Source organism: Osmerus eperlanus, chromosome 19, assembly GCF_963692335.1.
Source record: "Osmerus eperlanus chromosome 19, fOsmEpe2.1, whole genome shotgun sequence".
In the NCBI taxonomy this organism is placed as follows: Eukaryota; Metazoa; Chordata; class Actinopteri; order Osmeriformes; family Osmeridae; genus Osmerus; species Osmerus eperlanus.
In genome coordinates this window covers 7,324,298-7,339,493 of record NC_085036.1, presented here as the reverse complement: position 1 = coordinate 7,339,493, position 15,196 = coordinate 7,324,298, and the positions used below count along the sequence as shown (strand labels likewise).

The following is a 15,196-nucleotide window of genomic DNA, read 5'->3' as shown; positions in this document are numbered from 1 at the left end:
TGGGCAGGGACAGACAGAGAAGTCTATGTAACTGTTGGTAACTTCGATGACATGATACCCATCTGAGTTGCATTCATCCACACCAGCATGAGAGGATTGTGCGGCCCCATACCAGTATTACAAGATCTGTCAGGGCCGTGAATTAAGCGGTCACTAATGGATTAGGATGTCTTAATGGAGGTCGGGATTACTTTCTCTTCGGGGTTTAACCGGGCCACATAAATTAGATAAAAAGCGTCTGCTAAATGACTAAATGTAAATGTATTGTTATCCGTTTTAAGTTCGTTCAATTTAGCGTTGTTGTTAATAACCTTTGCAATTTGGTCTAAGCCTATAGACGAATATGCAACTTTAAGCAAAAAAGTAATTGAGTCCAAGCGGCGGGAAGTAGTTCTGTAAATTGAGAAACTTTAAAGGGGGAGGTAGACTTTCATGTATCCAAGGATTCTTCACAAACCTTCACTTTGATATGACCATAACCTTAGCGGGGCAGAAGCATATTCATCGAAACATTGCGAGGTATTAAACTGAGCACAGATCCTCAAATGGTAATTTACATATTAGCGTTGTGGCTAAATGAGGCTACAAGGAAGTGTAGTTTAAGCTAAATAGGAAGTTATACTGGTCCATGAAGTACAATATAATAACGTCACAGATAATACATTCTTCATCCTTCAGTTAGGCTAAACCGCAGACTTGCTGCTACTAGAAGAAGATATAACGACTTAGCTTTCGAATGAACTGCATGGTGTAGAAAACAATGTCAATGACAAATCCGGATGTTATTAATGTATTATGATCTAGCTCGTATCTACTAGCGCATATAGCTAGCTAGATAATCGTCGTGCGATACTCGACAACACAATAAACACCAGTTTAACAATACGTCCAACATATGACTACACTGAACGGTGCTTTGATGGTTGCGGGTTACTGTTTTTCTAGAAGTTAATAGCTTGCTACTTTCCATTTCCAGTACCTTGCATGCCTGTTTGTTGCAGTAGCCAAGTGTCTGTGTGTAGCAGCAAGCTAATAATGTTAGCTTAGCTAACAAAACACAGGGTAATTTCTTCCTCGATTTAATCTGGCATTTGATCCCATTTTCAGATAACCCATTTATTTTTTCATGAACATATGCCAAAGCTGTTTACTTGCTTGCAGCAAAAAATGTCGCGAAACGTTTAGCTAGGTTGCTGGCTACAATATTTTCACCTTAGAATTCTCAACCACGTCGCCATCTTGCAAAGGCGATTTTCAGCCTCGACTGTCTGTACGCACAATACCATTATTATTTTCAAAACGTAGAACTTTTTAGCACGTCCAAATAAAAAATAACTCACCTCATTTTCTAAAAACACTCTATTTAAGGCAAAACGTATTCTTAACTAATAGATATATCTATTGTATCTAGATGATTGTAAATCCTCGAGTGACGGACTGTAGACTAGTGTTGCAGACAGAGGGCTGCACCACATTTGTCGGTCGAGGTCCGAGCAGGACAATGCATATTTTCCTACATGGAAATATAAATCCCCATTAGCATTATTGTATTATATTGGACTACTTGGTGTGTATTTTACTTAGGTATTTAAACAAGGTTCATTTCATCATGTTCCAAACAAGATGAACAATGTTAGTATAAGTATTTATTATTTTACACCAAGAAGGATAACGTAGTGTGACACTAAAAGATTCCGAAATTATAAATAAAGGTTCCTACTTGTCAATGCCATTTGAAACGAAATACGGTGTTCTGTTCGACAACTTTTATTTTTGTGATTTTCATCTGATTTTGAAAATCTAAATCGGTATTATATTTTTCTAGGATTTAGGCCTACTATGAAACTTTACTGCAACTGAATATGGAACCATTGGTGTTGGGAACTTTGAGAAAACACGGATTGTTTACATCAACGCTCAATAATAATGGATATTCTTTTTGCCGTTTTTATTGTGGTGTCGTCCTATTTTATTTTGATAAAATATACCTACAATCGATGTAGAAGCAGTTTTGCAAAGTCCTGTAAACATCTGATGACATTCCTCTCATGTAGAGAGAAATCCCCCCTCGATTCTCAAGCAAGTGATTTCGCTGTCGATGTGAGAGCACTGATCGTTACTGCACATCCAGATGATGAATGCATGTTTTTTGCACCAATCATTTTAAGACTTGTGGAAATGAAAATACCTGTTCAGTTATTATGTTTATCTAAAGGTAAGTCTTCAATGAACATATTTTTTCTTTCGCCAGCAACCTAGTTTATTAAAATGTCGTAATGCATCGGAAATGATAATGTTCTGAAATATTAGGTGTGTTCGATTTCATGCAGCACCGGCGGCGCCGACAGCCGGCTGCCTTGAAGTTGAGAATGCCATTGGCTGCTTCAAGTCAGCCGGGCTGCAGGCGGCTGCAGGCGACGCCGGCGCTGCATGAAGTCGAACGCACCTAATATCTGTGATTATGTAGATCCCACTGACGCTTAGTATTCTGGTCATTTCTCAGATTTGATTTTAACACGTGGTATTGTGTCAACTAAACGTCTTAAAATCACAATTTAGGGAATTTCTACAATCAAGGCTCCTACCGTCAAGAAGAACTTTATGAAAGCTGTGGTGTGTTGGGATTACCAGCCTCCAACATCTGTATACTTGATCACAAGTAAGGATTTTTGTTATTAAATGACTGACTATCGTCCAGAATCCACAGCAGTACTTCTGAGTAGGATATTGTGTGAGATGCCTAAAGTCCTCAACCCCACCCCCCCACCCCACGTGCGCACACACACACAAATACACAACTGCCCAGTAATGCTTTTCTATTTTCAACACATTTATTTTTTGATAAACCAAAATAAGAAATCAACTAAGGAATAGTTGTGGTAGAATTACATAGACCTGCATGATTTGGCTTTTTAGTTCTAGGAGGATCTACACTTTTTTGCTCTCGATCCAGCTGGAAGGTTTACAGTCCTTTGTCTCTTGACTATTGTATTCTCCTTGACTTCTTAGGCCAGGGAGTCAGGAAGGATTGTTCTAAAACTCTCCTGTTATGGAGAAAGTGGAATGTAACCCCCCAGTGGCTGTACCAGGAAATTCTTCAGGTTCTCAGAACTTCAGGGTTGTTTGCATCTGAAATTACACAGTGGCTCGCCAGGAGTGGCATGTGAACTCATGCTCTGACCTGGATCTCTCGGAATTAAGATGACCGCCTGCCCAGATTGTCTATCCCATAGAACACGATAGTGATATAAAACCTCCATGCACACCTCCTCCTCAACCTCCGTAATCATTTGATCATCTTGTGCACACAAAACATGACTAAACTTTGATCCGAGTCAGCTCTATCTACATTTGTGCTGAACTGGCTTTCATTTTTCCCTCAAGGAGGTTATGCAACCCCCCCCCCCCCCCCTCACACACACCCACACAGGGTATTTCAGAGTTTGTGCAAAGACACACCCCTACCAAGATCACAACCCCTACCCCCAACACACACACGCTCTGCAAGAGCACTTTCTCCCTTCACTCTCCCCACCCAATTGTCTGCGAAAGCCGACAGCCATTGGACAGCATTTGCCACTGCTGTGAGCACTCCACATTTCAGACTCTAAACTAGGTCACAGGAAACTTTTTTTTTTTTTTTTAAATGTCTGTAAATGATTGTCCACAGTTTGGCTCCATACTCCCTCTCCTCCCTACCAAGGAAGTGCAGATGTACACGTACTTGGTGGGGTTTGTCCTAACAGTTGTTTTTGGGAACACATCAAATAAATTGTTACACCCAGTGGGCTGTTTGTCTGTATGGGCCCTAACACAAGGAGATGGAGGAGTGCTGCTGCACAGTGTTACAGATGGACTCAGATTAATCAGACGTTCACGGCTGGACGTTATCCGAGAATTATCGACATGTGCAGACGCAAGATTTATACAAATATAAAGAAAAGAAATGAGCGTACACCGTTAAAAAAGAACAGTCTATTCCTGAAAACCGACCCCGCCTAAATTCACGTCAAATCCAATTAGGAAACTAACCTGAAACAATACATCTAACTATAGTTTTAAATCGTAATTTTGGTTTACATGTGTGTACGCAAGATTTATAACACAAATTTATGCGCAGGCCACGCACACCTGTGAAAACAGGGAATTTTTGTATTCCACAGATTGGTTTATTATCTGTAAATTGCTTATTTGTCTCTGGTAATGCCTCAGGATATCTGTCTACCTGCAATACACTGGCACTGCCACTGGAAAATGGCTGTTCAAGAACTTGTATAGAACTGCATATCTTTTCACGTCAAGTTTAGGGATCTTTTCTGTATCATGACATTGATATGGATTTTTAAATTAGCCAAATTTAAGATCTGATAGATTTTGGCCAAGAGTGACGTCTTGAAATACAAAATCTTGCATCAGCAAAGTGAATAGACTTTTCTCCCTGGTCTGGGTGTTTGTGTGGATCTGAAATAGTGCATGCTGTTCCCACTCTGTCCTGTAGTCTAGGACTGTGTAAATCAGATGGAGGCTGGTTGGACCTTGTCAGAACTTAATGCTCACTGAATGGGACAGCTGTGTTGACAGTCTCTGGGGCCCCGGTACATGATGGGGCCTTTGTGATCAGCCCTGATCTGAGCACGCTCAGTTGCTCCTCCACTTGCAATGACACCAAGCGCCATCCACTCTCTTGCACACTGTGAGAGCTCTCTGCCCAAGTTCAACGACTCCCACCAATAAGGACATGATTCATTTGGCTCCAGCACACTTTCGTTCTTTGCAGTCTCACTACTGCTGGGGCTGTCTCAGCAGGGTCAAATCACTGAATCCCGAGGCTTCGATTTGTTTCTGCTGCTCGTCACGATTCACTTCTTCTCAAGTTTGCTGCTCGATCCCTCGCCCAAAACAGCCTGATAAAAAGCACTTTAGATTAGTCATGGCCTATTCCCATTTCGGAGCCAGGAGGTTTGGCACGAAAACACATTTGCACTTTGTAGCAAGCTTAGTTGAAATTCCGGTTTGCTGTGATCCAATGGTCTAAATCTGAGTAATGTATTTTTGTTTTTCCAAGCCAGCAGGGGGTAAAAGCGAGCAGAAGTCAGTGGCTCCTCCCCCCATGGTGCTTAATTATACATCGATCTGGAGTGAAAATAGCTGGCTGATTTATTCGCCTGGAGCGAGAAGGACAGTAACTAGTGGTGAGATGTGCCAGCTCTGGCCCTGTTTGGTCCCTTGCTGGCCGCTGATGTCAGGGACACAGGCAGGACAGTCACCACAATGAGTTCAAAACACTCGAGGACATCTGGAAACTGCCTGTTTAGTGGAAAAACTAAGTGATACGATGCAAGGGCTTGTTTATCAAAGCTGGGCTGTTGTTTTAGTATAACTCCTTTTCAATGAGGTGTAACTGGATTCGACTACGTTCCAGAGAAGGTTCTGGGTTTCTCTTAAGTAGGCTACTAAATCAGTGTTTAAGATTATTGTGCCGTGAAGGAGTTAACAGCGGTGTCTCCTTTTCCCAGCATGCCCTGAGCCAACTGGGGAAGGCAGCTTGGCACTTTCCTGTGCCTGGTGCTCCATGTGACCAGACTAAACAAGCACACACACACACACAGACACTTACACACTGCCGCTCTAGTGGGGCAAAGTTCAACAACTGCATACAGATGCCTGCAAGCAATTAGACATCCACATGCTGCAAAGCGAGAACGGGAGGGTGGTGGAGGTTATAGGGTGTTTGGCACCGTTGCCATGGTGAAGCTGACACTCCATCTTGAGAAAGGTCAGGTAGATCATCTGTCCTTTGTTTGTTGTTCTTTAGTTCATCCCGGTCCTCTTCTGCCTAGATACAGTTGCAATGGGAATCAGAATCTGGCTCGAACTAAAGAAGAGGCTTGCACATAACACTTACAACCCATCATATTTTTGGCCCACACACCACCAGTCACTACTAGCAACTGTGTTACTTTGCAACACAGACACTACCCACAGTTAGAGATACTGTACAGGATTCCCGTTCACGTTGTTTGTAAATCCTACCTGTTTTATCCCTCTAGCCATTTCTTTGTGCAGGGGCTATTGCATTGGGAAAGCTGGCCTTTTTTAGATGTTGTATGCATGCACCCCTCGGGCTTGACCCCAACGGCCATGGCAGGCGTTTGATCAGTGTCCTGATCCATCACTTCCCTTAGCTGGCTCCTCTGTACTGCCCCATTGTCAGGAGCCCAGGGGGAGGTGGGACGACCTCCCCATGCTCCTGCCCCTCTCTCTCTCTCTCTCTCTCTCTCTCTCTCTCTCTCTCTCTCTCTCTCTCTCTCTCTCTCTCTCTCTCTCTCTCTCTCCCCCCTACTTTTAAATGTACAAGACTTCATGGCATTGCTCTCTGTCCTTGTCGCCACCCCAACCCCCGCCAACCTGCACTCACTCTCTCTTACTGGCACCCTCTCGCTTTCTCTCCCTCTTTGTCTCTTTGTCTCTCTCTCTCTGCCTCCTGCTTTTTCGCTCTACAGATGCCGCGTCACGTGTTCTTCGGGTTCACAGCAGCTTGCATCAGCCAAGTCTATATTCAGGCGGCTTGTTCAGATCAACATGTAGCACGGCAATGGTTAACCTCTCTGAGAGCTGCCTCCACCCGCTTTTTCTAATGAAGCCCTCCGGACTTTGTTTTCAACTGAACTGCCTTGACCCTGGTGTGTCTGAATCACTCTCTGTGTGCTTCACTGCCTCTCTCGCTTTTGAATGTTTGATGTCTCTGGAGGGGATGGAGAAAGGGGAGGGTGAGAGAGAGAGAGAGAGAGAGAGAGTGTGAGAGCGAGAGTTGGGAACAAAAATCCAGGATGATCTTTTTTTCTCTTCTTTTCAGACAATGAGGGATGTTCCATAGATGGTGTGTTGATGAGATGAACAGCGGGGTCACTTTCAGCTGTGTTATGATGGATGTTTGAAAACACCCTGGGCTGTATTTTCAGGCAGAACAGGACGCTAAGGCCCCATCGGCTACTCAACTCTACACTTCCCAGCATGCATTGATGCAGGAATTATTACACAGACCTAGAATTCAAATTTAGTGTTTCACTTTTTGGGAGGGTATAGCTCAGTGGTTTGGGATGCTTGACTGCAGATCAAGAGACTGCATCCTCAACTTCAAATCCCCTCTGTACTGTATAACGCTTTGGAGAAGTGTCTATTAAATGGATATTATTATAATATCTTGAATAGCTTGAATCATTTCTATGGGAACACAAATTCCACAATATCAAGTCGTTCTATAAACAGAAAGGTTTTCTTTTATTGCTTACTGTTGATGTGATATCCATGTACGTTTTTGTAACTTTCAAACCCCATTTTAATTTGCATCGTACCAACCCTCTTCTTGTCTTCTAGAGAACTCCCAGATTCCCCGAAGGTGGAATGGAACACTTCCTTGACATCATCCCTCATCCTGAAGCATATAACAGAACATTCCATCAACATGGTAGGATTGACACGTGTCTCTTATTAAATCCAACCAGCTATCGTTACAAAAGTTACAATGACATTCTTCTTTGATCTGGAAGAAGACCTTTGACCATTACATTTTGGCAGCACAGTCTCCCGGCCATTATCAGTGTTCCTTTGGATTGGTTGGACTTTTGGATTACTCCTCCAAGGGTCTTCCTGAGCTACACTGGGTAGTTGATAATGAACATGAAAGTCAGGCATCCTTTGTATTCAGCCCAGATGACATCTAAACAGGGCCGAGTAGCATAGTCTCTGCAGCAGACATCAGCCGGGAATGGGAGCCCGTCTCTCCATGTTTACTCAGAGATTTGTATCAACCACACAGAGACGTTCCAGAAAATTAACCAAGAGGAATTTTGAAAACTAGACAATTTTTTTTTGTTGCAACTAAGACAAAACCCCTAATCATACCATTTGCTCTGATAAAACCCTAAAACATGCTGCTCTCAGAAAGATAATTGGGGGACACTCAGACGGATAGGTGTAACCCTCAACTGAACAAACAGTTTCATGTAGATATTCCACTGCTGTGTTTGTCGTCAGTGATACAAATAGCAGGCGGCAGGATCATGCTTGTCTCCTTCATGGTTGAATGAAATGCTGACAACTATAAAACGAGGCCATTCCCTAGACAGCCTTGAATTCTTAGAATTGAACTGCAATCATAAGATCTCATGCAAGTACAGTCAGTTGCGCTGCATGTTTGTCTGTTTCTGAAAAGAAGTGGGTCATTTTCTGTAAACAATAGGAATATTCAGAGACACAGAGAAATGGGGTCCGCTCTCACCGGTGTTCCCCATGTGTTTCTTGGATTTGGGGAGTCTGGGGACATTTGATGCCAACGAAACAAACAACGCCTAAAATGGCAGTTATTTGACGCGTGCTTCACTTTTATTTTAATTTTTTTAGAGCTCTACTCCATGTCCCCAGGTTCTGTGGGTTAGTGAGAAAGTGGGCGGAGCTGCCCGTCCTGTTTGGTTTCAAGGGCATAATCATGGGACATTTAGCCTCGGTATTGCAAACTGCCTTTAAACTGAAGCCCTTTTTCTTTGACCTGCTTTTTCCCCATATTTAAAAAGCTTTTAAATATCTGTTGCCTCCTGCCAAGTCTCTCCACTGTCAGACACACATGTGAGAAGTCCACATTAACCAGATACATTGGCTTCCTCTCTTTGGAGGATGGGTATTCACATGTCGGTTTCAAGCTTCCGCATCCATCCGTTTTAGAGTTTCGTTTGTTGTTGTTCCAGGTATTGACATTTGATGTGAGAGGAGTGAGTGGCCATGCCAATCACACAGCCATCCACAAGGCTGTCAGGTAATAGTCAACAAGGTCTCTGACATTTTTTGACAGTGTTGTTGTTGATGATGTTTTTAAACCTTTTTGTGCTGAGGAAACATCGAGCATTGCGCTGTTTACGATGTTAGTGGTTGTCCCTGGATCTTGAACCAGCTCTCAAGATCCAATCACGTGTGCTACATTCCTCGACTTCATAATTATAAAGCGCAAACACCACATGCTGGCAACATCCTGGCACAGATCGACACCCCTTCCCTCAAACGCCCTCTCTCCCTCCCTCACTCTCTCTGTCCTCAATCACACACACACATAGACGGTTTTGCATAATTCATCCGTTGCATTTCTGAGAGGTCGTTCTCATCCAGACTCCACCACCCGCCGCTGCTCTTAGAGAACCACAGTGAGCCACCTCCTAGAGGAGAAGGTTAGAAGATCTCACTGGGATACAGACTCCAGCCAAGTCCGTTGCATCAGACTGATGCAAAACAAGAAAGGGGTTTTCTTTTCGCCTAGTCTGATACAGAGCATAGCTCTAGTGAGCAGATGTCTTCATTAACAAGTGTTTTAGTATTCTCTTCCCCTCTGTTACTGCCTAAAGCTGGCTATCCTCCAATCTCTAGTCCTCATCTCAGGACAAGAGTGGAACTGCTGTCCAAACAGATCCCCTGATTCCCATTTGGTCTGCAATCATAACTGACGTTTACTCGTTTCTCATTGCCCAGTCCAGAGTTTCCTATGGAGAAATTATATCCCAGAGTAAAAAATAATAATAAAAAAACATAAAACCATGCAAGTGAGCGTAGACAGAGACATCTGAATTGCATCAGTTTGGACTTGGTCTTGTATAACCGCTTGTAGGCTACAGGAGGACAGTCCATGCTGTTCTCTGCCAGCATCAGATTTGGGCAGAAAAGATTGACTGCAACAACTAGCAAGTGTGAACTGGGACATCCTGTCTCCATAAACCATTTGTTGTAACGAGCAGCAGCTATAACGTTTAGCACATCCACACATCTCACTTTGCTCTCCGACATCTGTCCGTAACAACAACCACACTGCTTTTGTTTTATTGTAGTATTTGATTGCCCACTGCTTATTTGCCATGTCTTTTGTGATATTTTACGTAGAATGACCTACACCCTACTTGAACTGTGGCCAAGGAATATTCACTGGGATGATCATATCATATCCTATACAGTGCACATCATTCCATTAGGCAGATACCATGAACAAATCCTTTAACCTTATTTTGTGGTCTGTTCATTTTACTTTTACCAACAGCTATCTTGCTTCTGCTGGGAAATTACCAGATGGTGAGTTTAAACCCCCACAATTGTATGTAATCAAGCTCATTTTAAATACTAGAGGGAATCTATCTGTGCAAGATGCTGTGTGTGACAGCCTTATTTGTATTGACACAAAGGGTTTCAATCCCATATTGACTACATTTTATAATATTTGATGTTTTAATTCACGCATATTTGACAAGTTGCTTGCAGTCACATTCATAAGTAAAAAGCGCCCTCTACTGTTGAAAATTATTGTTGTACCGGTTTTGTATTCAGTCAGATAGTGGCAGTAAAACCCAATTAACATGCTTGGCCCCTGTCATCTAAAGCATAAGCGGTCTGAATCTATGGAATATGTTCAATAATCCTGAGTTCTTAGATCGCTAATTGCCACATCTATAATCTAGCAAATGGATGCACCCAGCATCCATTTATCCTATACATAAACTATTCTGTCCATGACCATTTTAGGGTGACTAATCTCCTGTTTGAGACACTACAACTTACATTTGATAAGAATTGAAGAACCATATTGTGGTTATACATTTTTATGAAATTTCCAAGGGCTTGTCACCAGGCTAATATCATATTTAGATTTGGTAGCATCTTCATTTTGTGGATAAACTGAGAACAGATATGGGGATTCCACTGAATATAAGTAACCTGTGCTTTAGACTATATACTTTGCTTAGTTGAATTATTTATGCACTTATCTTGATGAAATGAAGAAACTCTTCCTAGCATTTAATTACAAACAAAACGATCTATTACTAACAATCAATGCTCTCATTATTCAGTGACAACTTCTATCAGAGCAGTGCTGGGTGAACCTTACTACTTCATTAGACATTCATGTGTAGTTCTCACATGGGTCTTATCTGGTATTACCTTGAGATAAGCCACAATGTGATTCTAAGTTGGACTGTGGCTCCCCACTCATTTTAGCTTACCTAAAGCCTATTTTACCTTCAACTCTTAAGACATCTCACTCATCTCACAATCTGGTGTGAAATGCCAAACAAGCCACAAAATTGTTGAATTGACGGGAAGTGAACATTTGTTTTCACTTAAGCAGAACAACTGTTATTACACTGATATACCGTACGATCTGCTCTTTGACAGTTAATAAATAGCCCAGTTACTGGATGACATTGTGTCAAACTGAATGGCATTGAAGTTCATTGGGTCTCTCTGGTCCCTCCCAGATTGCCGTGTCCTGTCCCTGTTGACTGTTGGCATGCTCAGGAAGTACCTTTCCTTCCTGGACATCCCTATCAGCTGGCTCCTCCCCTCCCAGCTCTGCTGCATCATTGGCTCCCAGGGGTACCAGCAAGCCAAGGTGAGCCTGTAAGCATACACCACCCTACTCCAAATAGACATTGTTTTGCCGCTACTAAATACACCTCTCCTACTATTAAGGCCATGCATTTCAACACATGTTGCTATGTCTCTAATGCTGTTATAAATATTCAGATAGCTTAGCCAAGCAGAGGAAAGTGCATACACAAGTTGTGAGCTAAATGTGATTTCCGTGCCAATTTGCTTGGATGGGAAGATTCAAGCATTTATAGTGAACAGAATGTCTTTGCTTGTAAAAACTGTTGCTCTAACAACCTATAGAAACAAAAAAGCATTCATACAGCAAATAGATCAGGAAAATGTCCTCAACAACACTGCTGTCAAGTGACATATGTTGGACAGCAGTATGATAAATCTGTACGTAACAACCCATTTTCTCTACTTTCTTCAGAGGGCCATGTTATGTCACCGCACCCAACTCCTGTGGTTTCGTCACCTGTACATTCTGTTCTCGCGCTACATGCTTGTCAACACATTCAACGTCATCCCACAAGAACCAAAACATGTGAAGATATATTAAAGATCTATTAAGATCTGCTGTATTATTGCCTCACACATTTTATGCACTGGTTGTAAGTCACTTGATTGACAGTATTTGCCAAATGACTAGAATGTATGAGTCAGAATGTAATGACAATCTTAAATCTGTTTGCACTGAGTTTTTTTCTTTCTACACATTAATAGATTGTTATTAACCCTTAACTACAAGGGGTCAAATACTAACTTAAAATTTGGAGACAATAAATCAGTCAATTATCAATAAAGTTTATATTTCTTCAAAATTATAACAGAAATACAAATGTTGTCATTACTATGTATAATAATAGGAAATAAAGCTAGATTTATGTTTTTCTCAATCGTGAGTGCTGTCTTGTACAGGTTTGGACATGTCCCTGATAGTCTTGTGACTTTGCATGCTCTCCTCCCAGTTCTCACCACAGAACCTCTCTGACGTCACACTGCAGACAGTTCCAGGATCCAGACAGTGTGGAGCTATACCTGGAGATAACATTCAGCACATCAGACAACATTCAGCACACAACACACAGAAACAAAGTTGACAACATTATACATGACTGATCCAATCAACAGTTACAAACAAAGGAGGAGTTCCTGTATAATATTAGAAAACAAACACACTGTGTATCTTCCTCCCATGCTTAGTTGTAGGTGGTTCTTACCATATCCATCCGGATTGGAGCGTGGGGTATAGAAACTCTGAACTCCACATATACTGCAAAATGTGTGCTTGGCAGTGTGGGTGTTAAATGTGTATGTGGTCAAACAATCCAAACCCTGCAATAAATAGGGCCCATTGGTTAGTTTATTAATAACAATACATTTATAATATGAAGGCATTTTCTAGTATCGTTTACATTTGTATTTTACCTGTAGGAGTGTGAAGTATTGTTTAGCCACAATAAAATGACGGTTCTGCTTTTTTGTACAAATGCTACAGCTGTAGGAAAAAAACTTGGCTCCTAAGTCATAACTTCCTCATGTTTAAATAAGAATGAATAAGTAGTTAAAATTACTATTGGCATGAAAATGTCACGGGAATGTTGGAGTCATTATTTTAATACAGTCATACTTGCAATCGAAAACTATGATGTCTGGAGAATTCCAGACTTCAAATCTTACAGCCCCACAATGACATCCTCCTGTATGCTTTATACGAGCTTTCTCCATCGTGTATGTAAAAACATTACAGTAGGCGATCAACTTTAGATGTGCTGACAGGGCATATTGGATTTAATATGGTAACTATACACCCTTTGCCATCGTTCCGTGTCGACGAACTCAAAAGCGGAAAACGTTTTAACTATTCCAGTTATATGATCAAAAATCTGTGAAAGGCCCTACGGTTAGTGACAGTTCAATCATTAGCTTGTTGACGCATTGAATGACTTGTGAAACTGCCACACCTTAATTCCGTTTGTGTAGACTAGAGCAATATAATGTTGCCAGACAAGTCCCACCCACCCACACCAGGCATTGGTATTGGTCATTTGCCCCGACAGAAACTTGCGTAGCCTACTGTTTTCAAAACAATCTTTGTATCCAACACAGTTGGCAGAACCCTGGATCTAACCAAAACAGTGTTTAAATATGATTATTTTCCCGTTGTGGACAACACGTTTGTGTCATACTTGATTCTACCAAATCAACCATTTGTTCTTTACACACTCATTTTCATGTTGTCCTCACAGCTGCTTAAAAGGGGCTTTTATATACAGCAAAGTTGTTTGTGGGACACTCACACCTAATAATAAACAGCTGGTGCAAAGTACAGCAGATTTATTGGTACAAACACATTCCATTGGGCTCAACCCACTCAAGACCGACGTGGATATCACATGATCAAGCTACAGCGCAGCATGCGAATACTGTTGCCTAAACTGTGACCATTCAGGAAATAGGAAATACAGTGACACTTATATCGTATTAATTTTTTTAGCAACAGTCAAATGTATCAAGGCAATGAGGGTCTCAAATGACTAGCAATTTTACAAGTACACTCGGTCCCGTGGTGGACACATTTAAACTATAAAGCCTCAAAGCCAAATCAGTTTGACTATAAATAACTTAAAAACTGCTTGTTCATCAGACTACACATGTAGTCCCTGTCCCACACCATCTGTCTATGAAATATGTGGCAATAAACTATTTTTACACAGAAATCATTGTACATACTAGACTGTTATTTTTGTACAAACCCACTGGAATAAAACTGGCTCTACCAGGTTACCTGGATTATCTGGCGCCTGCTGTTTTTCCTGCCTGGGGAATTCATCCCACAGCCTTGACCTACCCAATGTTAATCTGTTCATAGGATGACGGTGCAGTCTGACAAGCAGATCAGAGGGCACTGTATTTCCCAATCTCCCCTTGTTTGGTAAGAGATGACTGGAACTTTGGAAAATTGAGAAAATGTATCACACTGTGGGGATTTGAATCATACTAATGCATTTAGCTTGAGAAGATTGGTGTTAAAACCAGGATCTTAAATTGCTACACTATCAAAATGATTATCTTTATAATCAACATAAAACAAACAAAACCTCCCAAATCGAATGTTGTTTCATATTTCAACTTGTTATTTTCCAATAAAGTTCTTGTGGTTGGCATTACAGAATTTTGATCAAAAACAGAATATTTACATTATGAAAAACGTTTTTAAAACACCGACTACATTCAGTTTGAGTTGCTACAAGTTATAGAGTAAAAAATGGCAAGGAGCTTACATATCAGGTTTCTTTAGCATGACCTACTTTCCCCTGCCTGCAGACAAAGCAGTTGGTAGCATATGTTTGGGAAACACGTGTCCATCTGTTGCCTGGCACGTTTGTTGATGTACTTATGGCTCTACTAGTTGTTGCTAATGGGTCCACTGTAAGGAAAATGCCTTCTTAAGGTTATCAACTAGAAAAATACCCCATGTTTTAAAGGCGAGGTAAAATAAGAGTAAACAAATGTTATCTTTTTCACTAACTAACGCTAGATACAGTTGGCAATGAAAGGTTAAACGTCCAACATGGTGATATGAAACCAGCCAATCGTTATCCAAACAAATAACATTCAGCGTCCAATCAGACACTTGGAAGTGTGCTCATGGTCTTGGTCGTTCTAGCACATTCTGGAGACATCGCACTACAAATCACTCCGCCACAAACTTAACATTTTTAAAATGTATCTTATACGTGTTAAGATAGATGTAATGGATCAAATTATGTCTGTGAAAGTGTTTATGGGG

General features: G+C 41.4%; 2 protein-coding genes and 1 long non-coding RNA gene across 4 annotated transcripts in view; 1 reads left to right on the top strand and 2 right to left on the bottom strand.

Annotated features, from left to right (window-relative positions):
* ncor1 (nuclear receptor corepressor 1) overlaps window positions 1–1,469 on the bottom strand; it is a 49,809-nt gene extending 48,340 nt beyond the window's left edge. The window contains exon 1 of the mRNA XM_062485879.1: window positions 1,341–1,469. The gene's annotated coding sequence lies outside the window, so the exon portion shown is untranslated. The remainder of the gene's footprint in view (window positions 1–1,340) is intronic.
* A 257-nt stretch (window positions 1,470–1,726) lies between these two features.
* Window positions 1,727–12,300, top strand: pigl (phosphatidylinositol glycan anchor biosynthesis, class L). Of its 2 annotated transcripts, XM_062485811.1 has the most exons (7): window positions 1,727–2,215; window positions 2,560–2,659; window positions 7,378–7,468; window positions 8,745–8,812; window positions 10,076–10,107; window positions 11,289–11,422; window positions 11,834–12,300. In XM_062485811.1, exons 1-7 carry the CDS (start codon window positions 1,927–1,929, stop codon window positions 11,960–11,962), a joined length of 843 nt encoding a protein of 280 aa, XP_062341795.1. In that variant the 5' UTR covers window positions 1,727–1,926; the 3' UTR covers window positions 11,963–12,300. The 2 variants fall into 2 exon arrangements, with proteins under 2 accessions (XP_062341795.1, XP_062341796.1); XM_062485812.1 differs by lacking the exons at window positions 1,727–2,215; window positions 2,560–2,659 and adding an exon at window positions 6,832–6,880.
* Window positions 12,301–12,667: 367 nt separating this feature from the next.
* On the bottom strand, window positions 12,668–15,000 carry LOC134039763 (uncharacterized). The gene is made up of 3 exons (XR_009932822.1): window positions 14,688–15,000; window positions 12,832–12,901; window positions 12,668–12,738 (listed from the first exon to the last, which is right to left on the bottom strand). It is a non-coding gene; the product is annotated as an uncharacterized LOC134039763 (long non-coding RNA).
* Between the last annotated feature and the right edge of the window lie 196 nt (window positions 15,001–15,196).